This window comes from Lepisma saccharinum, chromosome 17 (genome assembly GCF_977018435.1).
Source record: "Lepisma saccharinum chromosome 17, izLepSacc3.1, whole genome shotgun sequence".
NCBI classification, from domain to species: domain Eukaryota; kingdom Metazoa; phylum Arthropoda; class Insecta; order Zygentoma; family Lepismatidae; genus Lepisma; species Lepisma saccharinum.
Window position 1 is genome coordinate 2,233,151 of NC_139245.1, and position 26,760 is coordinate 2,259,910.

General features: G+C 35.2%; 1 protein-coding gene across 1 annotated transcript in view; it reads right to left on the reverse strand.

The window, feature by feature from the left end:
• Positions 1-12,384: 12,384 nt before the first annotated feature.
• Positions 12,385-26,760, reverse strand: part of LOC146001465 (meckelin) — a 56,425-nt gene continuing 42,049 nt past the window's right edge. The window contains exons 14-16 of the mRNA XM_083138792.1: positions 24,030-24,132; positions 22,577-22,719; positions 12,385-17,163 (exon numbers count right to left, since the gene is read on the reverse strand). Coding sequence (XP_082994918.1) covers positions 17,083-17,163; positions 22,577-22,719; positions 24,030-24,132 — 327 coding nt within the window. The 3' untranslated portion in view covers positions 12,385-17,082. The remainder of the gene's footprint in view (positions 17,164-22,576; positions 22,720-24,029; positions 24,133-26,760) is intronic.

Sequence of the window (26,760 nt, forward strand, 5' to 3'; positions counted from 1 at the left end):
TCTGAAAATGAAAGCTTGATTTTTTCATAAATTACAAGAGAGTAGTTGAATACTCGATAAAATCCGTTGTCTGGTAGTTGAAACCACTGAAGCGAAAGGACAAAAGCAATTAAGTGCTAATGTAGTTTTCTTTATTTTTTACTTCAAGGTTTCTGTAGAAGTCCTTCATGTTATTTCAGACTGAACCTTCCATGATAGAGTAGTGGGACAGCATCTGAAAATACAGCTGTGCACCAAGTTCAAATGTAACGAGGTACAAAACAGGATGATATATATAGACAAAAATTACCCCCCTCCAGACTATTAGAAAGTTGTTCTGGAACATTCTAGCAGGTGGCTTTCTCTTGTCAACTGTACTTTCTTTCACCTGAAAGGCCACACATTTTCTTCCATGTTGAATGTGGTTGGACTTTTTATCTCACGCTCTATTTCCTTCATTTTTCTCCCTTCTCCTCTCCTCTTTCTCTCTTGTCCTTTCCACTCTTTCTAACACCTTCTTCCATTCTTTGTTTAACTTTAGTCCCTCATTCCAGTTCATTGTGTCTTCTTCATCTTTCTTCTCTATTTCCTTGGCCTCCTTCAATTTTCTCACTAGTATTCTCTTCTCCCTTCCTATCTGCTTAGCCTCATCCCACTTTGTCATGTCCTGTGGGTGGGTAGGTCTATGACTTGAAAATGACTGCCAGTAGACAGTTTACTTTTTCTTGGTAGACAACGTCCATTAGCCTGCGATCGGTTGCAGGTGAGTGCCGTGCTTACTTTAAATTTTAATGAAGTGCCATTTTAACAGTATTTAAAATACTGGCCTGTGGTGCTCTCTAGCTGACTTTTAGAGTTTCACGAGTGACGTGATCACATTTTTATAAGATGACGTAAACGACATTATTAGAGAGATCATTGTTGTGGAAATAGTGTTGTCAGAGTGAGCGCAGAGCTCACACGCAACCGATTACATTATGTATTTTCTTATTTACATTTGTGCATTATTTAGTCAATAGGTCTATCCTGTTTCTAGTGAGTTTTCGTACCTATATGTTCTTGTCGTGTTAACAGAAAATTCGAAAAGTGTTACAGTGATTTTATATCATATCAGATTTCTGGAGATCAGATGGAACTACTTCAGAAGAACATGTACTTTTTGTTAACGCTGAGACTTGTTGGCTTTGAAGACATATACTATGCTGTTTGAAAACAAATAAACATTTTGAAACAAAAATGTAATGAATAAGAAGCTTTAAAACCAGGGGTGAGTGTCGCACTGACCCACAACCGGCGACATGACTACAGCGAGCGTGACCAATCGTGGGTTAGGGACGAAAAGTAGGGGTTAAACAACCAACCACAAGTCTCCCTAATGGCTGTCACTGTTGGAAATGAATAAATTATGTGTAGTTCTTTTTTTAGTCTGTTGCACGAAGACATGTATACATTTAAATTAGTCTCTGAACCATAGAGCAGGGAAATAAATGAGGGGGCAACGAACATTAGTGTCATGTTAGTTTGAATTCTTCAAATACAGTGATTTTCGGCAGGTCCGGACACATTCTATACACAACCCTGTTTTGTACCCATCGATGCAATAGAAAACTGAGATAAAATAAGGGTCATCAAGGCTTTTGTATCCTAATCAGAGTGTCTACACATGCCTATGACAGGACATGTGTGCACACATATACACATCATATGCACTTTCCAAATCGAGACTAAAATAACTTATACACACAGTTTGAAATATCCGTTGTGCCAGGTAAGTGTTCGCAAAATACAGGGTTTTGCATGTTCCCATGCTACAACTGACTGGATAATTATAAAATTACTGTCACATTTCGTTGTCTAAAGCTTATTTTTGTTGAATATACAGGGTGACTGGTAATTAGATGTATTCCCTGAAAGGGGTTAAAGTAGAGACAATTTGCAATAAATTTGACCATATGATACCCCATCTGAAAATTAGTAGTTTTCAAGATAATCGAGTTTCTATTGTTTTTTCTAAAAATGACAATTTTCCACATAAAAAGATGAATTGAGAAAAAACTGCTCATTGTATGGAACTTATTTCAGCGTTTTCTGATAGCTAACAAATAAGTGGTTCGTTTAAAAAAAAGTTTTTTCCAAATAACAATCACATGTAAGTACCGGGTGGGTCTAAACTTACAAGTGATGATAAAAAAATGCACTCTTAGTTTACTTGGCAACGTATTAATAACAAAAATGGTATGACACGAACCGTACAAATTACTTAAATTACTTCCTTGAGTCATCAGCTATCCAACAAGGTACAAATGTTGCTAACATTCACATTTGTGTACAAGAAATAATACTTCATTCATCTTCATGTGTATGGAATCAATGAACAATACAATTAAAGAACATTACACGTCTTGCTCAAAGTGGGCACCTCCGTTACGAATGCAGGCACGCAGGTTTTTACGGGTCATTTGGTCACTTAACTCGTGATGTGATGGTGGCCTTGACGTGTTGACCAGCTGTTAAGATCCTCTCCCTCAGCTCTTCTTGCGAGTTTACCGGTGTTTTGTCATGTGGCTCCAAATGTAAAAGTCGCAAGGCGTCAAATCGATCGGGGGATCGAGCTGGGCAGTCATCATGCTGATAAATCATGTCACTTCTTGTAGCTAGAGGCACATCCTCCAACAACATTGCCATCCCGTTCCGCAAAAAATGTTCATAAGTGATGCCATTTAAGATTTGGGGCTGGAAAAATGGCTCTATGAAATGATTGTTGATTACGCCCATCCATACTTCTGCCTGGGCGTGCGACAGTGGCTGGATGAAAAGTACCCAAAGAAATGGATTGGCCGAGGCGGACCGATTCCCTGGCCGGCTCGATCCCCCGATTTGACACCTTGCGACTTTTACATTTGGAGCCACATGACAAGGCACCGGTAAACTCGCAAGAAGAGCTCGGAGAGGATCTTAACAGCTGGTCAACACGTCAAGGCCACCATCACATCACGAGTTAAGAGACCAAATGACCCGTAAAAACCTGCATGCCTGCATTCGTAACGGAGGTGCCCACTTTGAGCAAGACGTGTAATGTTCTTTAATTGTATTGTTCATTGATTCCATACACATGAAGATGAATGAAGTATTATTTCTTGTACACAAATGTGAATGTTAGCAACATTTGTACCTTGTTGGATAGCTGATGACTCAAGGAAGTAATTTAAGTAATTTGTACGGTTCGTGTCATACCATTTTTGTTATTAATACGTTGCCAAGTAAACTAAGAGTGCATTTTTTTATCATCACTTGTAAGTTTAGACCCACCCGGTACTTATTGTTATTTGGAAAAAAACTTTTTTTTAAACGAACCACTTATTTGTTAGCTATCAGAAAACGCTGAAATAAGTTCCATACAATGAGCAGTTTTTTCTCAATTCATCTTTTTATGTGGAAAATTGTCATTTTTAGAAAAAACAATAGAAACTCGATTATCTTGAAAACTACTAATTTTCAGATGGGGTATCATATGGTCAAATTTATTGCAAATTGTCTCTACTTTAACCCCTTTCAGGGAATACATCTAATTACCAGTCACCCTGTATAAGTGAAAAGGAACAGTTATGCCAAAAAGTCTTACAAGGCAGTTCAAAAACAGGTGTGTGGAGTTAAGGCTGAACTTACTGTTGTTTTTAACACTGGGCATCCATGATGCATTTCCAGTTTTTGCTATTCACTTGCTTAGCAGTCTTGCGAACTATACGGAAATGCCATGTTTACTCTTGCCCTGGTACTCCATCACACTTTACATAGTCAATACTGTGTGTGACCTCCTCGAACAGACAAACAGACATGACATCTGACCTCCATGCTCTGGATCAGCTTGGTAATCGACGCTGGAGGAATATGGGGCCACTCCTGTAAAAGGGCATTCCTCGGGTCAGGAAGAATCCGTGGTAGTGAGTTATGCTCTGCAAGTGATCGCCCAAGAGCATTCCAAAGTGCTTCATATAATTTAGGTCAGGCAAGCATGCAGGCCACTCAATATGGGTGATGTCTTCTGTTTCCAGGAATTCTGACAAATACGTGTGAGGTGAAGGCGAGCATTGTCATACATAAACAGGAATGGTTTTTGTGTTTATTTCCTTCTGTTCCCTTGGTGTTCCTCAAGTTATGTGGAGCAGTGTACAAACAGAATAATAATAATGAACATTAACTATAATAATGATATAAACTAAGTAATTCGTATGGAACTACAGGTGTAAATCCACATGAAGACCAGCTGAACATTGTACTCTGTTGGATAATCTCAAAGGAACTCGAAAATGTTTGCCTGTTTAGAAGTGCACTTAATGTCCTCAGGTGCTAACTGTTTTGTATGAAATGTGAAGAAAGTGTTCAAGGAAGGAAGCAAATAGAAAGGAAAATGCGAAGTGCAGGATTTCCCCCCACCAACAATCTTACCTCACAAATCCTCCCCAGAAATTTCAGGGGAGGAGTTTTTGTTATAACAACAAAAGATAAGCAATTAGTTTTGATTTAAAATATGCTTTTCTAAGGATAAAATCGAAAGTATGAAAATGTTAATATTGTATGCTTTCTCTCTCTCTCTCTCTCAAGAGATCATTAACAGATCTACATCAATAACAATACATGCACAATAAAAGTAAAACAAAACTGCAGACAATATACCAGGGTCACTATTTATATTTTGAACCTAACAATGAAAAAACAGGAATTTGGCATTGAAAACTGCTTTATTGTTTTTCGAAGTATTCTCCTTTATGGTCAATACACTTTTGCATTTGTTCGAACCATTTGTCAAAGCAGATTTTCCAATCTTCTTGAGACACCTCCATAATATGGTTTTTGAATGCATCAACGGCATCTTCCGCCGACGAAAATCGTTGTCCACGCAATTTATTCTTGACATTCGGAAACAAGAAGAAGTCATTGGGTGCCAAATCAGGATTGTATGGCGGATGACCCATCAATTCGATTTTTTGACTGTTCATAAGTCGGTTGTTAGACGAGATGTGTGATAGCTGGCATTGTCTTGATGAAGAATGATCTGACGGCGTTTGTTTGTTTTCCGTATTTGACCGAAGACCTCTGGCAAACAAATTGTTGTGTACCATTCAGAGTTGACCGTTCTACATTCCTCTAAAGGCACAGTTGCCACATGACCACATGCCACATGAAAAAACAGGCGACCATTTGTTTCGATGTGCTTCGAGCGCGAACAACTTGTTGGATTGGGTTCATCTTGAAACATCCATACAGTCGACTGCTGTTTACGTTCCGGCTCATATGCATATATCCATGATTCGTCACCTGTTACAATCTTATATACGTCTTTTGAAGCACCACGATTGTATTTATTGAGCATTTGTTTGCACCAATTGACGCGAGCATCTTTTTCAGTTTTTGTCAAATTGTGTGGGATCCAACGAGAACATACCTTTCTCACAGCTAAATGATCATGTAATATTTTATATATGCTGGTGGAACTAATGCCTATGGTTGCCTCAATCTCACAGTATGTCACATGACGATCTTGCAGTATTAAGTTTTGCACAGCATCAATGTTTTCTTGAACAACAACTGATTTTGGATGATTCGCGAATCTCGTCGGTGAGCGAATGGCGGCCACGATTAAATTCGTTATACCAGCGTTTCACAGTGGCAAAGGATGGGGCTTCATCACCAAATGTGGAAGTAAGTTGATCGATGCACTCTTGTCTTGATAATCCACGTCAAAAATCGTAAAAAATCATTGCACGAAAATGTTCACGAGTTAATTCCATTTTATTGTTGTCGCGCAATCTCCAAGGCAACATAAACAACACAAATGAAGCTATTGACAAAACATTTGAAGTACGTTATGGTCAATAATGCCAGACGATTCCGTGCAAACGTCAAATCGCGCCTAACTTCAATCAGTGTTGCCAAGGCTCAAAATATAAATAGTGACCCTTGTAACTATGAAATCTAATTGATTTACATAAATATGAGAAATCGTAGAAATCCAAAACTAAACAAAAACCTACACATACTAAAACTATTCCAACTACTTGTTGCAATAGTTGAACAGGTTTAACCAGACCAGTTAGTAAAGGAGTTAGTTTGCCACCTTATAAATTTCTGATATATGTAAAAGTAAGAAATTAATTCCTTTGTACGTATTAACAATAATGCATTTTTAAATATTAATTTATTTTTATATTTAATAACATTATAAATATACATAATTATCTATATATGTATATATTATGTGTGCGTGTGTGGATTAACATCTGCCTCCCCCCCACCAGTTTTCAATGATTTCGCACCCTGTGCATAGGTCTATATATCAATTATGCCAGAATCTTAAAACAATGAAACTTACTATCTATAAATCAGTGACGTGCACTGAGGAGTAGCTAGTCTAGCAGAGATAGATTAATCAATCTCGCATCTATAATTATTTTCAAATCACAATATTTATTGTCTTGTTAAAGCCACAGTTCATATGCAACACTTTCTTTTTCACGCACTTCTCGTCCCTCTGTGTGATCCGCGGACAAACTGGCCTAAGCCCCGCGACAGGTTAAGTTTGCAGCAGGTTTTATGTATTAATCCACTCTAAAACCGCACTCAGCATCCCCGTGCCAGTCTCGCCTTAACCGCCGAGCTGTTCATATCACAGACAGTGAGAAAATCCGCAGTATTGAAGCGGAACTATTTTCTGCGCGCACGTTTGGGTCTATATATGCGAAAAGTTGCTGCAAGGTTAACCTGTCGCGAGGCTTAGCTCGCTCTTCTTCCACCTTAGCAGTTCCAGGTAGAAACGGGTTTCCGAAGGAAAAGGGAAGACCTCTCGCCCCCACTGCAATGGTTGAAAGCCCGTGCTTTCAGGTCCCTCAGTCTATCTCCTATAGGACAGATAGGGGATTGGTTGTCCTTGATTCTTTGTAAAACCTCTAAAGAACTCAAGGGAAAATTTTCTGTAGTACTTTCGTATGTTCTTTGTATTTACAGAACTTTATGGGGTGTAGTTTTATTATTTATGAAATGGAAACGTGTTATGTGCAGACAATAATGTTATGCTTTCTTTATTTTTCTTTTTTCAAATATGGAATATATAATGATTAAATTACAAATATTTGCTCAGGCTCTCTCTCGCTCTCGTTTTAGTAGCATTTTTTTTTTTAATATACTAATCTCTTGACCTCCAACGGATGTATTTATGCGGGCAAGAGAACGAACGTTCATATTGTTGTTGGTTTGGATTATTTTACTTCGCTTTTCTGCCACATTTGGTTATCGCAAAAATGAGGATGAGTGATGATATGATGAAATGGATGAAGGGACCTCGAACAATCCAGGCCAGGATTCAAACCCGTGATGAGTGCGCATTCTTGTTCCGGTGTTGTACTCTGTAGTGAATAATGAAATAATTTGAAATGGAAAATGTATCTCAGAACTCAAGAAGCCAAATGAATATTATTGAAGAAACTACAAAAAAGTGTGTTTTGTTACCTGTTTTGTTTCTGTGCATAAAGTGGACTTAAAACACCAAATCAACCAACCGTGGGGGAGTGGTTACCACAGCGGGCTACGACACCAGAAGTTCTGGGTTCGAACCCCGACCTGGGCATGGGTGATCTTTGTGTTTGTCCCTTCATTAATTTATCGTATCATCTTCGCAATTAACCAAATATGAGAAAAAAGCGGTGCTAAGTAACAAAAATCAAGTCAAACCATTGATTGATTGCTTGATTTGGTTTATTTTACTTTGCTTCTCCGCCACTTTTGGCTAATCGCGAAGATGATACAATATAATTGATGAAGGGACACACTCAAAGAATACCCATGGTCAAGCCGAGATTCGAACCCAGGATCACTGGCTTAGTATTCAAATCTTTTTTTTTTATTTTCCAATGTGGGTGGAGGTTACGTGTACTTTTTTAGTACTCATTCATCATTTTGCAATCTTTTCCTGTTATTGATGTTCTATTTTTAGGAATACTGTGTCCTAAAGGGGGGGAGGGGTATGACCCACACCAACCCCACCCCCTTGAGCACGCCACTGATTGCTACCCCAAGTGTCGACGTCACCGCACGTCACTGCTATAAATAAATTCCAGTAGAAAAATATAGGAAATAGTTACTATAGATTAAGAAGGAACAGAGTATGCAGGGTGTCCCTTGGCGACTGCAGGAATAGTCATCATCTACTGGCAGTAATTTTCAAGTCATAAACCTACCCACCTCTTCAGCGGTACATAATTATGTAGTGGCACCCTATGCACCATTCATTCCCATGATTAAATCTCTTGCAACTATTTTCTCTCTTCTCCACACCAAAGTTTCTAAATGTGTCATCTTTTTGAGACACCCTATAGAAGCATGCAGCATCAGGCATGCAAATTTCGTTTTTGACGAAATATGAAATAACATTACTTACGTGAAATTTAGAAAATTTCGCACTCTCACGTTGCACAATTTAATGGTTAAATCGTATTAATTTTGAAGATCCACTGTCTTCATTCACAAAAGGGTACGGCCTTTAATAGAATTTAACCATTAAATTGTGCAACGTGGAAGTGCGAAATTTTCTAAATTTCACGTAAGTAATTTTAAACCTGAAAGGTGTGAGGTGCATTTTCCTACCCTGTTTTGAAAACAATTTTGGATGAGAGTCTCTAAATTTATGGGAGGTGTCACAAAATAGATGAATTATCCCCTTTTGGCCATTCATTCTTCCTACAGAATGCTCTAAATTTCAAAGGTTATATTGGCAAATTGTAACAGAAGAGCTGCTCTAACACTTCTGTAACTTTCAATCTCCAAGCTTCAGTCTGCGTCAAGTTCCGAAAATGTCAAAAATGAGCAAGGAGTGAAGATTTTAAAATCATTATGGAAGACTTCATAAAAAACATTTATAATCATGTTCTGCATCTTCAGATAAGATACACAAGACATGGTGTGGGCCTCACATTCCACTACAAAGGCTTCTGCAATAAAGGGTTAAAAATGACATTTTTTAAAGATTTTATAACCGTTGACACCTTGTACGAAATCACACATGTACTGAATTAACAACGCATAAAATATACCAGAATAGCCAACATACCCATAAGTAAAACCATGTGAAGATAATTGACTAAACTTTTTGCAGGACTTCCAATAATACATAATAATTGTCTTTAAAACATGTATTTTCATTCTTTTTTCCATTACAAAACTACAAGAAAATACTTACTCTAGTCTTTTACATTAGAAACTAAAAATTCAAATAAGTTCAGTCTTACTATCATTGTAATTGAGATCTTTAAAATGCATACCAATGCTCTGCATGGTACAGAATGGCAATACCTGAATTGTTCGGACGGATTGAATGATACAAACACACTACTTTACACAACTATATTACCTAAAAATAAAACACATATATGTATACTTCCATACTGTACATGCTACATGTTGAAGTTACAAGGACTTAAAAAGCTATATGAAGGTTATGTTGAAAAATTTAATATTCCTGCTAAAATTTGACAAGTCTCAATTGAATGTGATCCAAATTTGAAGCAGTAACTGTTATAGGATGAAGTTAAGACAACAATGGGATCTAAATGTATGTTTCTTAGTAACCACACATTGGGTATGGGTCATTCCATGTCAAATCATCCAGAATTTTGTGAAAATGTCACCCACCATCTCCGATTTTGATGAAATTCAGTATACTTATAGAACTTTTCATGCTGATTACAAAAATGACAACTTTTTTGAGATTGATCAAGGAGTTCAGAAATTACGCGTTTTTAAAAATCTATGTGTACGCCACATGCGGCTCCACTTTGAATGACACACATTAGGCTATAAATTATAGTATCTTCTCTCAGGTTTGCCGTAGAAACTTCAAGTTTGATTTCTTTTGCTCAGGATAGTATAAGCTTTCATTTAAATAAGGTTTCTGATCAGTGTATCAATAATCATGTATTTTATGTATAGTTTCATGTATTTTTTTACAAAAATAAATGACTAACTTCAAGAACGAATTTCGTGCAATGCCCCCCCCCTTCAATTTCCCCCAAATTTTATATACAGGTAGCTGAGAGTGGGTACTAATGCTTGATGGAAAAATTGGGATGGGCGGTTCAGAGACAGGGTGATAAAAAAATCATTTGCATTAAAAGTTAATGTTATTAAAAATGCTTATGTATTAGCACAAAGTCTGAAGTACAATATGTTTTGAGGTATAATATTCAAAATTTCTGTTCACTATGTGTGAAGGTAAGCATAGGCGTAACCTGGTGGGGACAAAGGGAATCATTTTTCCTATCCAAAATTTATAGATAAATTAAAACCTACAAGTTAAATATATTTTGTGAATCTCCTGGCACTTGAGGAACAAACAAAAAAAGAGTAATTATTGTGATTTTTCAAATGTATTTAGTAAATAATCTTTGACACTATTTTTATGGGACTGAAAACTTTGATTCTCTCAACCAAAGATAGTTCCCAAGTTCCCAAGTTACGCCCATGAAGATAGTACCGAAAAATACTTACTCGATTGTATTCTATGCATTGCCAAAATTTCATGCACTATAAATTGTGCCGTTCACATTTTCTGTTCCCAACTGTAAAAAAAAATATACCTGTACCTTCCCTGGATGCTACGTAAAAGGATTTTCTTGGAATTGCTGGCCTGTCAAGGAAGCTATGCTTTGTTGCATGCTAACTTCATCCACGCTTTACTTCAATTCATATCTACTTGTATGTGAAAACTTCAGTGTTTTAGGTGGACTGTCGAGCTAGGAAACAGTCATCGTTGAAGGAGTGGATCTTTGGATCTTGTTGAACTTGGAATGGAGGATAAAGAAATAGGTGCAAGTGGAATCAATTACACCATATTCAAAATACCCTGGTCAGCATTCAAATGATTTCTTAATTAAAATCGTTCAAGCAAAGTTGATTCCGTGTTTCGTCATTTATTTGCAGTAGTAATGTAGGTTTATGAAGACATACGGATTATGTACTAGAAACACAATTTGTAGTTTTTACACAAATCAATGATCATTAACTGTAAGTTTCTTTCACAGTAACAGTAAAATAACTCAGTTACTTTCAAAGTACCAGTAACTGTAACGGAGTTACTTTTTAAATGATTAACTGAAACTCGGTTACTTGTAAAAAGTAACTTACCGAACACTGTAAATAACCTGTAGCCTAAGTTCAAAACAGTGCATACTTAATCTTCCTGATGCTGTTGTATAGTTGCAATCGCTGACACATTGTACAGTGGGTTGTTATCATTTCACCTTACGTGATTAATAAGAAATTTATGCCTCTAATACTATTTCTATGGAATTGGTACTTCATTGCTGAACTTGTTACTTGATACTGTTGATGTCTATACAAGTACAAGTCTTCTAAGTGTTCCAACCACCCCATCACAAGGAGATTTTCTCAGGTATGTGGAGAGAAAAGCTCCATTTGGAAAAACTTCAATCAGCACAAATGTGTATTATTAATTCTTACTTCATATTATGTATCTCCGTGAAGAGTATGAAAAAAATTCCATATTGAGATAAAATGCACAAAAAGAAGAATGTTCTCGAAGAAAATTTGCTAAGCTTGGGAATGCTAATGACTATGATTATAATTTTTTTAAAAAATTGAAGACAGTTGAAACTAACTTAGATAGAGTGGAACTTCGATTTTACGTTGTTCAGGGGTCCAAGCTGAAATGCGAGAAAATGTAAAACCGAGGAAAATTTGCTAAGTTCAGACCACCAATATTGAATGTAAAATGCAGGGAAATGTAAAATCGAGGAACTTGAAATCGGGGTTCCACTGCAATTATTATTTGTAGGTTTTAATTAATCTATAAATTTTGGATAGGGAAAATGATTCCCTTTGCCCCCACCAGGTTACGCCTATGCTTACCTTCACACATATTGAACAGAAATTTTGAATATTATACCTCAAAACATATTGTACTTCAGACTTTGTGCTAATACATAAGCATTTTTAATAACATTAACTTTTAATGCAAATAATTTTTTTATCACCCTGTCTCTGAAACGCCCATCCCAATTTTTCCATCAAGAATTAGTACCCACTCTCAGTAACCTGTATATAAAATTTGGGTGAAATTGAAGGGGGGGGCATTGCACGAAATTCGTTCCTGAAGTTAGTCATTTATTTTTCTAAAAAAATACATGAAACTATACATAAAATACATGATTATTGATACACTGATCAGAAACCTTATTTAAATGAAAACTTACACTATCCTGAGCAAAAGAAATCAAACTTGAAGTTTCTACGGCAAACCTGAGAGAAGATACTATAATTTATAGCCTAATGCGTGTCATTCAAAGTGGAGCCGCATGTGGCGTACACATAGATTTTTAAAAAAGCGTAACTTCTGAACCCCTTGACCAACTTCTCAACCCCTTGACCAATCTTAAAAAAGTTGTCATTTTTGTAATCAGCATGAAAAGTTCTATAAGTATACTGAATTTCATCAAAATCGGAGATGGTGGTGACATGGCCTGGATGATTTGACGTGGAATGACCCGTATCTGCTCCTTGGCAAGCTACAGTGAGAAACTGTTTTCATCAAAACAGGTACTCACGTTTTCCGCGATAGAGAAATAATTAGAAAATTACTTAAAAACAGCTTTGTGGAAAATGAGTACCTGAACTATCTATTACTGCATCTTTCTTTCCTATAATATGAATGTTTTCATCAAATTGGAAAGCAGATCCACAATTGACATGCGAGATCACACACCAATCCTTCCTATGAAATTTGACACTTTCGAACTGGGTCAACATTACTGCAATCACCTAATTTTGATAAGTATTATCATCTCGGATAAGAATGAACATATTGTTTTTCCTCTCTGACATATTCGCATCAAGCATTGTGGTACAGTTCTGAAGATTGTTGTGTCATACTAACATATTTAAAATATGGTTAATGGTAGCAATAAAACCAGGCATGACATACACAGCATTTTTTGGATGGCATTCATGGCATATTTTGTATCACAAGTATACTTCCTCTTGTAAATCACCACAGAAGTGTTATGTCATGTGTTGCAATTCAATGCAACTTGTAAGAGTGAAGAAAATTTACTAATAAAAGACAGTGAAAGTCATGAACAATAATGAAGAAACTAAATAGTAGTGTAATATCACAAAAGTTATGAAAAATACACATTCCTTTGCTCCGTGACTAGAAAATATTATAAGGCATTTCTTTGAAGATAACACCTTATATTATTATGTTTTAACAAAACTATATTCTTATTGCCAGAATATAAAGATGATTAAATGCAACTGTAATACTATGAACTGATCTTATGTTCCATCCCAACTTTTTGTTGTAATGAGCACATTATTACAGAATAACCTACACCTAGGCAGTCAAAACATATACCATATTTACTCAAAATGCCCCATTCTCTCAAATAAACTAGTGTAAACGATATTCTCATGATTGAAGAGAGGAAGTGTTGTTCTGTCAGTATCCACCAATTATAACAGGGTGTCTACCAAAATAAATCCAAAATTCTTGACCTTTCTTTCCTTTTCCTTTTTTCTTATCATAAATTTAATCGCCCCCCTACTTAGGTATAGTTGGAAATTAAGAAAACATATTACTATATTTTTATTCAATGAAAAATCCCTACGACAGAGCCGGTTAAGATGAAAACTGAAGCTGTACTTTAAGAAGAGATTTAGACTTACTTTAATATAATTAAAGTTAATAATAGTTATTAATGCATGTAAAAATTAATGCTTCAGACTTCATCCTAAATGGGGAATAGTCACATTATTTTTTTAAATATTTTTTTCTAATCATATGTAATTCTTAAAAAACAAAGTGAAAAAGTCTTAACAACTCAATACAATTTTTGATTTCCAAATATTCAAATTTATCAAATCCCGGTAAAGGTATATAACAACGTAAATTAACTGTACTGTAAAAAATAGCAAAAATTCTTGACAGGTAGACACCCTGTGTTCATCTCTACTTCTTTCATTTGTACCCATGTTGCTAAATGTATGCCAATAATGTATGCTTTCATACACAAGAGGTCAAGTCATGTACAACACACAATCTCTGGCCCTCCCTCAAATACTGGAACTTCCCACAGATGAACCCAGCTTTGTATCTGACTGTGAGAGTGGGGTGGATGCCAGAATTACATGCACAGAGTTGCAGCTGTTCAGCACTATGAGAACAAAAGGAAGAGGATTATGATTATGATATTTTCCCACGAAAGAGGAATACGGCAATACTATTCATTCAAATCCTAGACTCATGACGACTGGAACTATTTAATCTCCCCTCAATGTTTCAACATACTTGACAAGTGATTAAATCAAACCTCATTATCATCTTCTGATTTATCATCATATTCGACTTGGCAAATTAATAACTCTCAACGCAACACATGCAAAGCATTGTTGAGGAAATAAGGAAGTTCTTACCACAACCTGTATACCATTTCATATTAATGGCATTGTTTTGACTGTGTTAATATGAACAATTCAGAAATAGAAAAACTTTAAGTTGTTAAAAAAGATGAGGAAATTGGTATAGTTTCAGATTTCTGCTAAAATCGGCAATTTTTCTTCTTGTCGATGTATAAAAGAAATGGGCACTAATTCTTAAACTGAAACCCAGTATGAAGTGAGACATAATCATATCTGAATAACTTCACAAATTTTGTTTAATTCAACTTTCCACAAATAACATAAAACAAAAATACTTCTATCTTTAATGAATAATCCTAAAGTATGAAATCTCTACATGTTTACAAATGTTTAGCATCAATTCAAGGTGCCAGCATAAAATATTCTCCTATATGTCCAGGTTATTTGAGGGCATAGGGTATTTTAGTAAATATAGTATTTCAAGAAATTACACCAGGAATATATTACATTGCATAATTTCTACCAGCAATACAGAGGCTACCTCCTCGAAGGGAGAATTCAGACCGAAGCGATAAGTGACACATGACTAATGTCTCTTGGAAACGAGCCAATCAACAGCATGTAGCTGTAGTGGCATGACAGGCCAAACAAGCCTGCATTCAATTGGTGAAATCCTCAAGAGACACATGTTGCCTGTTGCTTCTGTGTGAAATCTCCCTAAGGAAGCTTTCAGACCAAAATGATAAAAGACAAGTGACAATCTACAAACAAGAAGTAACATGACATGGGATGCTTCAGTCTCTTAAAAAAAAAAAATACTGTGCATGCATAATCACCAGATCGAGGTAACACAATGAACAGTATTGAGAAAATGATACAGTGTCTGTGACACACAAACAACATGTGCATGTGTGCCATTTCGTTATGAAATGTTGCATTAATTTTCTGAAGGTTCATTTCCAAGCGAAAGGGTTGTTTGCTATTTGTCTGGTCTGAAAGCTGCCTTAATTACTTAAAAAGAGTTAATGATGTATTACTTATAATCCTGGCCTTATGACTCCTGACAATACACGAAGTACTCACTTTTCTATTACACTATTTTCGTTGTTTAGGAAATAAATGTATCTATCAATTCAGTTTAGCAATTAAGGCACAGTGCAGTCCTCCTAATGAAAATAGGTAGAATTATTTCATAGAGCAGTTTCAAATTGAGCTTCCAATTTCCAGACATGAGGCACTTGACAACTTGTTAGAACAATTGCTATGAACTTGGCATTAAAAATGTTTACTGAACATGAACATTAATCTCCCGCCACATACCTTTCTAGGCACAACTAATACATTTATTATGGACTGGAGAAATTAACTGACACTCAATCTGTATTTGTGAATAAATGCATATAAATATCTCAGTTTATCTGTAAAATTACTGATGCTTTTACAGGTGCAATATACCTATAAAAATTCTGCAGTTTTGTTACTATTTTCATTAATTTAAGGGTATAGTTAATGTACCCTGGTTTTGTAAAGTAAATGTCTAAACATTCACTTTATTTTCCAGAGCAAAGTCCATTGTGGTTCCCAGGTTACTTGTATTAATCAAAGAGGTGAATAGACCATTCAAGCTCTTCATATTTATATAATAATATGCTGCACTGTTCAAATGGACTAAATTACACTCCACAACTTATTTGCAATGATCGTTTACTTTCACTGCAACAATGCAGTCATGTGGTATACTTGGGGCATTTTCCATTATGCGTAATTACTTTGTAATTTCTTTCAGCCGTCTTACAGTAATATAATGGTTCTTCTTTTTTCACCAATGTAAAAAAAACATTTCAAATAAAAAACTTTGAGATAGAATTACAGGACACATTACAATTATGTGACAATTAAAAATTCTAGATCACTTAAAGCTTACAGGAAATTGCTCAAGATCTGCATTCAATACAGAAATATCTTTTCAGAAACACAATCCTTATTTTACCAACCTACTTAATTAATATTAATTGCTTCAACCAATACTTTGCTTGTCACTCAGCACTTAACCATAACAAGGAAAAAAAATACACAGATTAAAACAAAGGAAATGACTATGAAAATTGGATTGTCTGGAATAGGACATGAATTAATTTGAAAACATGTCAATCCAAATAATGAAATTTCTCAGAACAATAAAAACATATAAAGCTTTCAAAGTAAAAACAACTTTATCACAAAACACTAGGCACATCTAACTAGGCCAGCTTAAGAAATCATGCTCACGGTGATATGTTAAAAATAATTTCCTATGCACCATGGTTGTAACAATGAAACAATCACAAAGAATGTGACATAAATGTGGAGCAATGATCAACAATTCACAGATTAATTGCACTACAGAAAATTAATTCCCTCATTTAAATTATGGGAAACACTGCTGTGACACTTTTCATGACTTGAACATGTTGATAACACATGGTGTGAGATACTGTAACTTTTTGGGGCTAGAAAGGTTTTTAAATATTTCAAAATATGTAAAAGATCAACTCGAGCACACCCATTCTCTCTTACCTTAAAATAAAACATACGAACGATGACCACTTACATGACAGTACACATAACACACCTTAATATTCTCCACAAAAATATTTGTAACACAATTCAAGAAATATCTTGCATCGTCATATGCAATCGTCATATGAGAAAACGTTCGTCAATTAACGTCTTCTTAGCCAAGTTTTTCCTTCCACCCATGTCTCTAATTCCCACAAGAACCTTCAAAGAAAAATATCAAGTATACAATCATTTTACTTTCACATACACCTGAATATGGATAACACTTTTAGCAGATATACAGTGTGTCCGGCTTAAAAGTATAATAACAGAAAAATTCATAACTTGTAATATTGAACCAATAGCACAATAAGCAGCATGTAGTTTGAAAGATAATCTCAATTTTTTTTTTACAATGCTTGCAAAATGTCAGCAGTCGTTACATTGTGCATGATTTCCCCAATGTGTGGTGCACATTGATGAAGAATAGGGTCGTAGGCCCATTCTTTTCCATGGAACAACGTGTCAATGCAAGAACATACTTGGACATGTTGCAGTTGTATGCTGTGCCTCAGTTTACGCCTGATGTAATCTCCAGCAAGATGGAGCACTGTGCCATTACGTGCAAGAAGTGAGGGGTTTCCTGGATGCTGGAAGGGATAGGTGCTCCTATCGCTAGGCCCCCTAGATTCCCAGACATTACTCAGATTTTTTCTGTGGGATTTTGTAAAGTTTCAAGTGTACCAAACACAAGTTCGTGATCTTCCTGATCTACAATTTCACACTTGTGCTGCAATCTGGAATGTGACGCTAGTAATGCTGTACAACAGATGGGTCGAGCTTGAATATAGGTTACTTGCATTAATCAGAGGTGCAACTAACTAATGGTGCAGGTATAGAAGTGTATTAGGCATGTAAAAAGTTTTTGAGTTACTCTATAGGCAGTAGAAAACTGTAAGGAAATATCTTAATAAACTTACGAGTTATGAATTTGTCTTTTATTATACTTTTAAGCTGAACACACTGTATTTTATTTTTGCTCTTCACATTACTTCTACTAGCAATGTCAATCGGTTATTGAAACCAAGATCATTGTTGCTGTTCATTCTCAAGTGTACATAAAATTTGAATCATGTAGGCATATGAAGTAAATTTTATATTATACATTAACTTTATTGCATAAACACGATTCTCTCATGTTATTCCCTGTCATTTCCATGAAATTTTGAAATACCTTTCTGGATCATTCTGTGGTATTCAAGAGAATAAAGTTTACTCAACATTGTTCAAAATAAATGAACAAAAATAAACTATATAAAAAAATATGCAGAAAATGTTGTCAAGAAGCTCGTTCAAGCAAAATATTTAAATTTACTTTCAATGGCGATGACTGGGTTCTCTTATCAATTCCTTTTCCCAATTACAATTCTATTAATATACAGGGTCCGTTCTGAAAGTATCCGAACTGTCCGCAGTGCGGTGCGAGAATCGGTCGGCAGTTCGGGTAAGCTGTGCCAGGTGGCAGTGGGGACCTTAACCTTCAAAACATGGCCTAGCTCAGTTGCCTGTGAGCAGTGGTTGAGGTGCAATCGCTTGTGTTGTGTACACGGAAAAAACGTCGCGTCGAGAATTTGGTGAAAATGGAGCGCACTTTAGAACAGCGCTACGCTGTGAAATTTTATGTTAAATTGAAAAAAAAAAACTTTACGGAGACTTTAACCATGAATGGATGAAACCTGGCTATTCGAGTATGACCCCGAAAGCAAGAGACAAAGTTCAGAATGGCACACCCCTGCATCCCCTCGTCAAAAGAAGGCACGGATGTCAAAATCAAAGGTGAAGACAATGCTCCTTGTCTTTTTCGACGTGAAGGGGGTCGTGCACAAAGAGTTTGTACCTGCTGGGACCACCGTGAATGCAGCTTACTACAAAACAGTGCTTCAGCGTCTCCGACAGAGGGTCCAGCACGTCCGGTCTGACATCGCTGACAAGTGGGTGCTCACGACAACGTGCCGGCTCACGCAGAGCTGTTGGTAGGTGAGTTTTTGGCCAAAGTATGCATGCCAACGCTGCCTCATCCCCCTTACAACCCTGCTACTGGGTCAACCCTGAAAGTCTGGGGGCTCCCAACAAGAATTGAACCTGGGACTGGTTGCACCAAAGGCAAGAGCACTAATTATCTGGCTACACATGAGCCTGTTGGCCAACATTTCAAATACTATATTTACTCATGTATAATACATGAGTTAGAACAGGTCTTTGATAAATTTTCTCAGTATGATATGAAAATTCTGTTAGGTGACTGTAATGCACAGATTGGGAAAGAAGAGACATTTAAACCCACGATTGGTAAAGAAAGTCTTCATGAATTAAGTAATGATAATGGTATAAGATTGATTACTTTTGCAACCTCAAAGAATTTAATTGTGAAAAGTACCACTTTTAAACATAAAGATATCCATAAATATACCTGGTCTTCTCCAGATGGTAAAACTCATAATCAGATAGATCATATTCTCATTGATAAGAGAAGGCATACTAGTATAATTGACGTTCGTACACATAGAGGTGCTGACTGTGCCAGTGACCATTATTTAGTAATTGCTAAATTAAGAGAAAGACTCTCAGTGATAAATCATAAGCAACAAACTCTAAAAGTTCTAAAATTTGATACAGGAAAGTTTACTGATGAAAGAATTAAGAAAGATTACCAAATTAAACTGTCAAATAGATTTGATGTTTTGCAGGATTTAAATGATGATGAAAATATAAATGAAACAGACGTAAATAAGAATTGGGAGAACATACGTAATGCAATAGAATCAGCAGCTAAAGAAAGTATAGGATACCATAAACCGAGAAAAAGTAAGCCATGGTTTGATAATGAATGTCATAATCTAATAGAAATAAGAAATCAGGCTAGACTTAGGTGGTTAAATAACTCTGATGATACAAATCTAAACAATTATAATAGAATAAAGCGAGAAGTTAACCGCACGTTTAGAAGTAAAAAAAGAGATTACTTGAAAAGCAAAATTAACGAAATTGAAACAAACAGCAAAAATAAAAATATCAGAGATTTATATAAAGGTGTAAATGAATTTAGAAAGGGGTGGCAACCTAAAGTAAACTTGATAAAAGATAAAGACGGTGATTTTCTAGCTGACCCAAGCGATATTCTAAATAGATGGAAGAACTACTTTAATGACCTTTTAACTGTCCATGTAGGAGATAAATCAGAAGTGAATGAAGTACACACAGCAGAACCTTTAGTCCCAGAACCTAACTTGACTGAAGTTAAAGATGCTATTAAAAGGCTAAAGAATAACAAAGCACCTGGCATTGATTTAATACCAGCTGAGTTAATTAAATATGGTGGAAATTCATTAATATGTCAAATTCATAAATTAATTTGTTTAATATGGAATAAAGAAGAAATCCCTCAACAGTGGAAAGAATCCATAATTGTTACTGTGTTTAAAAAAGGTGATAAAATGAACTGCAATAATTACCGTGGAATTTCTCTACTCTCAACAACATATAAAATATTATCTAACATTCTTTTAACAAGACTAACCCCATATGCTAATGAAATTATAGGTGATTATCAATGTGGATTTAAACGCAACAGATCAACTACAGATCAAATTTTTCACATCAGACAGACACTTGAAAAAAAGTGGGAATATAATCAAAATGTCCATCAGCTATTCATTGATTTCAAAAAAGCATATGATTCGGTCAAAAGAGATAAATTATATAATATATTAGTAGAGTTTGGAATACCTAAGAAGCTTGTTAGTATGATAAAAATATGCACCAGTGAAACAGAAAGTAAAATTCGTGTGGGTATTAATATGTCTGACAAATTTACAATTCATGATGGGTTAAAACAAGGAGATGCATTATCTCCATTGCTCTTTAATTTTGCCTTAGAATATGCTGTTAGGAAGGTAAACGAAACTAAAGAAGGACTAAAATTAAATGGTGTGACTCAGTTGTTAGCATATGCAGATGATGTAGACTTACTGGGGGATGATATGAATACAATTAAGAATAATGCTAAAATATTTTTCAAAACTGCTAAAGAGATAGGTTTGGAAGTTAACAAAGAGAAAACTAAATATATGCTTACAGGCCGAAACCAAGTGTTAGGTAATAATCAAAATCTAATTATTGATAACAACTCGTTTGAACCAGTTTCCAAATTCAAATACTTAGGAGTAATATTAACAAATGAAAATTATATTAAAGAGGAAATAAAAAGTAGGCTTAATTCAGGAAATGCATGTTACTTCTCTCTTCATAAACTTTTGTCTTCTCGTTTAATATCTAAGAATCTAAAAGTTAAAATATACAAAACCGTAATTTTGCCTGTAGTATTATATGGGTGTGAAACTTGGTCCCTTACATTGAAAGAGGAACATAAATTGAGAGTATTTGAAAATAGGATCCTTAGGAAAATATTTGGACCTAAAAGGGATGAGGAGACAGGTGAGTGGAGAAGGTTACATAATTTAGAACTACATAATTTGTATTCATGTCCAGACATTATTAGAATAATTAAATCAAGAAGACTTAGGTGGGCAGGCCATGTGGCACGAATGGGAGAGGAAAGAGGAGTTTTCAGGATTCTTGTTGGGAAACCTGATGGTAAGAGACCAGTAGGAAGGCCAAGACGAAGATGGAGGGACAACGTCGAGATGGACCTAAGGGAAATCGGTAGGGATGGAAAAGAGTATATAGATCTTGCTCAAGATAGGGACAGATGGAAGGCCTGTGTTGCTGCAGCCATGAACCTTCGGGTTTAAGAAGGCTAGAGAGTTAGTTAGTTAGTTAGTTACTCATGTATAATGTGCACTTTTTCAAAAATTTTTGCCCACAAAAAGGATGGTGCATATTATGCACGGAATAATTTTTTAATGTTTATGGAACCCTATCATGTTTTATATTGTTGTAAAGCTTGAATCCTGAAGTTTCGGAACATGGCAACAGTATTCCATTCAAAATGGCAACACTTATTTGCAATGCGGTTGAAATAAGCTCATTACAAAATGAAGGAACGTTCTGATTTTTATGGTACTTTGTATGAAAAAAGATAAGGAAAAAGAAAATAATTAAAATGTATAACTGGCCAAATAATATGGCATATATGGAGTGTGTAAGTGCCTTAATGGAGGAAATCTTGTGCTGCTAGCTGCTAGCTTGAGGGTCCTGAATGTGCCTCCTATAAATGTTTTGTTAGTCATAGAAAAAGTATATCTTTTGAAGTTTTCTGATAAAAGTAAAGAGGAAATGAGCAAAACCACTTATAAAAGTTTAAAGGCCATGTGCCACAAGTTGTCACTTTGTAATGTAATGTTCTCCTCTTAGTCCACATAGCAACAGGTGGCTCATTGAATTGAAATGATGTGATTCACTGTTGATCGGCATAGCAACAGTTTTACGACCTACAACTAAGGAAGCCATTTCTTGAACCTGAATGGTACTGTGCATTATATACGAGATATAATTGTTTGTCACTTTTCCCTATCAAAAACCAGGGTGTGCATTATACACGCACGCTCATTATACACGCGTAAATACAGTAAATATCCTAAAGATGAGACCTGTTGTATAACCTGATGCTACTTACCTTTTCGATCAGATAAGTGATGCCAATTGCCAAGAGATAATTCTGGGAGAGTACTTCTACAAAGCAGAATATTAACATGTCAAATGTAGTTAATGTAAATTCATTTCCATAGAACAGAACGTTGTCAAATGAGTGGCCATTATCTGTAAAAAAGAGAAATGAAACCGGATTAGAAGATGGAAAAATACCACACAACAAATATTATGGGTAAGTTTAAAGAAGATTGCAGTAATGTATGAATAAAATACTTTTAAACTTTCAGAAAAATCTCTTTTAAAAAAAACGTTTTTTATGGGTCTGTTTCCCAAAATGGGGGACACAAGTGACATGTCATTAAAGAGTTGTCTTTTGTCATGATTTACTGCAAATTACAAATAATTTGTGTTTAAATATCTGAGCCACATTTAAATAGCATTGCAGACCTTTCCTTGAAAAAAAAATAGTTATAAAAAGCAGTTTAAAAAACACTAAAAATAATGGGATTGTTTTGTTATTCAATTATGTCATAAAATCATTTGCATATTAATAAAAAACTGAAATATCGTTTGATAACACCCTACCCACAAAAAACTTACCTCCCTACAACTGAAAAAAAAACATTACCCTTAAAAGGTAATAATATGAGTAAAATAATAATATTGCACTAGAAAATCATATTTTCATTCCCACCAGACGAAAATAGAACTATTGTTTCCTCCAGAAAAAAGTGTGTGAATACTAATAATACTTGACTGCCGGCAGTTCATCTGGCTTGGAGAGAATATGCACAGTTGTACTGCCAATGGTACAATGTATTGGTACTACAGACAATTTGCAGTTTGCCAATTGTACTGCATGGCAGGTGGTGATCCTTTGATCGTGTATAGTACATTAATGTACTGCTAGTCATTACAGAGTTGTGATGATGTGAAAGTGTAAGATCTTTTTGAATTACCCTGTATATTCCTGTAAAATTTTAAAAACACTACTTCAAAATTCTAATCATAATTATTACTTTCACATCATTCAACAATTGAAACACTACTTGAAAAAAGCTAAAGGAAGCTTTTAAATATTCTACAATATTTTACAATTATATGATGATATTTATTATATACTTTATGGAAAGTAACACAACTAAAATTGATAAGCTCTTATGCACTTTACATGAGCTATTTCTACTTCTGATCTCAGTCAAAGCATGTAAATTGGAAGGACTCTTGTTCCATCAATTTCTGTTTACAGAACATATTTTCAACAGAATTCAATACAAATACAGGGTGGGCACGAAGTCGCTTTCCCCAATAAATAAAGAAATACTTGTTTTGGGGAAAGCAACTTTGTGCCCACCTTGTATATATGTTTGGTTATTTTTACTAAAACAAGCTGCTTACTCGTGTATACTAGAAGAAGAACATTTTTCAAAGATACAATCTCTATCCGTTCTTTGACATCACTCAAATATAATCCTTACCTGAATATAAAACTCCCTTATCCATAGTGTCTGTGAATTCTATATCTAGCAAAGATTCCATGAAGAGCTTCTCCCTTACTTCATAATCCAAATCTTTAAGAGCCTACAAAAACACATTTTTTTAGTGTTCAACATAAAATCAGCTGCATAACAAATATATTTACAGAATGCCAACAAAAGAAAGAACATTTCATATTATAAATATACTACACACTTCTTTCCAATTATCTGTAAAATGGAAAATGAGGTACAGAATATTAGAAGAAATTATGCAATGGATTACATGACAAATATGTAAGAAAACAGCAATTTTCAATTTGTTGGTCTCAAAAAACCAAGGTACAGCATGGGTAAAATGTATAATGATAACACTGGGGAACAGTGAAATTGCGGCACAGTGTTTGAGAGCTAATTTAGGGCGATTTCATGCTGCTGAATAATGATATAATAATATATTTCCTAAATTGGCTCTAATTTATGAAATAAATGCAACTAAACCAAAATGGCGGAAACATAAGACATACATATAAATGAACTTCCAACAACAATTTAATATTTCTTTTTGTGATTACAATCATTATTATAAAAATAAATTTATATAGGCCTATGATCATAATAATTAAGAAAATATGTACACAATGAAGTAACAAACTATGTGAAATGTTTTCTATACAATTTCCTGCTGTATTGCTTTTTAGGACAATCCCTCTGTAAGCTCCAACAGTAGTCGGCCATCATGTGGTGATCCCACCGTCCCTGGTACCTTTCTTCCATTATCCTTATATCCTAATGGAACATTTCTACCTGTTCTTCACTAAAATCACCAAGGTCCTTAGGGAATCTGTCAATGTGGCTATGTAGAAAATGTATCTTCACACTCATATTAGCTCCCAATTTCTCAAAATTTTTCAACATATTTCCAACTATATCGCGGTAGTTTTCTGCTCTGTGATTCCCCCAAAAGTTTTTGACGACGGACACAAAGCTCAACCAGGCCTCAGATTCGATGTAAGACATGTAAGTTGTAAAATTGGCATCATTTATAAGTGTACGAATTTGTGGTCCGTCAAAGATTCCTGCCTTCAATTTTTCAATACTTAGTCCTGGAAAAGTGTGGCATATATATTTGAAACAATCACCACTTGTATCTAAGGCCTTGACAAACTGTTTTATCAACCCAAGTTTAATATGCAGTGGCGGAAGGATGATTTTGTCCCTATCTATCAGCGGTTCATGAATGACATTAGCTTTTCCCACTGTAATATTTTCCCTTGGGGGGCAAACTTTTATCGTCCAATGCTTTCCTCTAGCACGACTATCCCATAAACATAGCAAACAGGGATGTTGTGTGTACCAACTTTGCTGCCCTAGTAAAAAAATCACAATCTTCAAATCCACACACACGAGCCACTTATGTTCAGCATATTCAATTTTTTCTAAATCCATTTTTATGTTTTGGTATTCTTCCTTAAGCTTTGTTGATTGTCCGATAGGAACTGAACGATGTTTATTACCATTGTGTAGTAAAACACATTTCAAACTTCTTTTAAAACTGTCCAGAAATAAACGCCAATCCTCTGGGCGATATGTTGATAGACCTAACAGCAGCAAAAGCTCAGCAATATTGTTACAATACACAAGATCATTGTCTTCGCTAAAGTAAGGAAGAATATTGTGTTCTCTTGTTCTATATGATGTTACAGTAACACCAGGCTGAAGACAATGTTTTTATCTTAGTCGCGATGCTAGAATCTCAGATGATTTTTTTGACAAATGTAGGTCACGAATCAAATCATTCAGTTCGCCTTGGGAGAATTCTTGCGGTGTAGAACTACATCCTTCAAAATCACTTTCGTTTTTATTGTCATTAGCACTTTCATCTGATATCTCAACGTCATCGTCGATATTTTACGAAAAGGTACATACTTTTAAAGGTAAATTTTCACTATGCAGTATTGGCGGCTTTGCTGACTCTACATTAGGGTATACCCAATTACGCTTTTTTAATCTATTCATGCCTTTAACATTTACAGCACAAAAATAGCAATCATTAACATGATATTTTGGTTCACTCCATGTCATGGGCACTCCAAATTTGAGTCCCTTTCGTCCGCCATGGCCCAAATAACAAAGTGATTCCAAACAAGTTTTGCAAACTATATGTGGGACCCATTTTTTATTCCGTTGTCCCAGATTTTTGGCAAAATAAGCCTGACACAAATCTCTCACTACATCCATGATATTTCTTCTCTGTGATGGTAGACAATATATTCCACATATATAGCAAAAAACATTTGGGTTATTGAAACACTTACTACGTGAGGAACTCATATTTCCAATGTATTCACATTAAACGCATTTCGCTTAGTTATACTACAAAATTCAACATTAAGAGATATATTGCTTCATACGTTGCCTAGAAACAATTTACAAAAAAATAAATAAGTTTCTAAATAGGAATTTCAGCCAATTATCAAATTTTGATATTACCGAGAAAAGTGTGGAGTAATTTTACCTCCTACATTTTCCATGGTGTGTTTATTTTTGTAACTGGAGTCAATTCAACTGAACCAATCATACAATTGGCAATCACAGATGTTTTGTGTGCTGAAACTGTTATTAAACTTTATGCCACACAATAAAATATTTTTTTTGTTCCCCAGTGTAATCAATGTAGAACAATATGGTACTTTCAACAATCTATGTCGAAGTAGTTGGATATTTTCCTCTA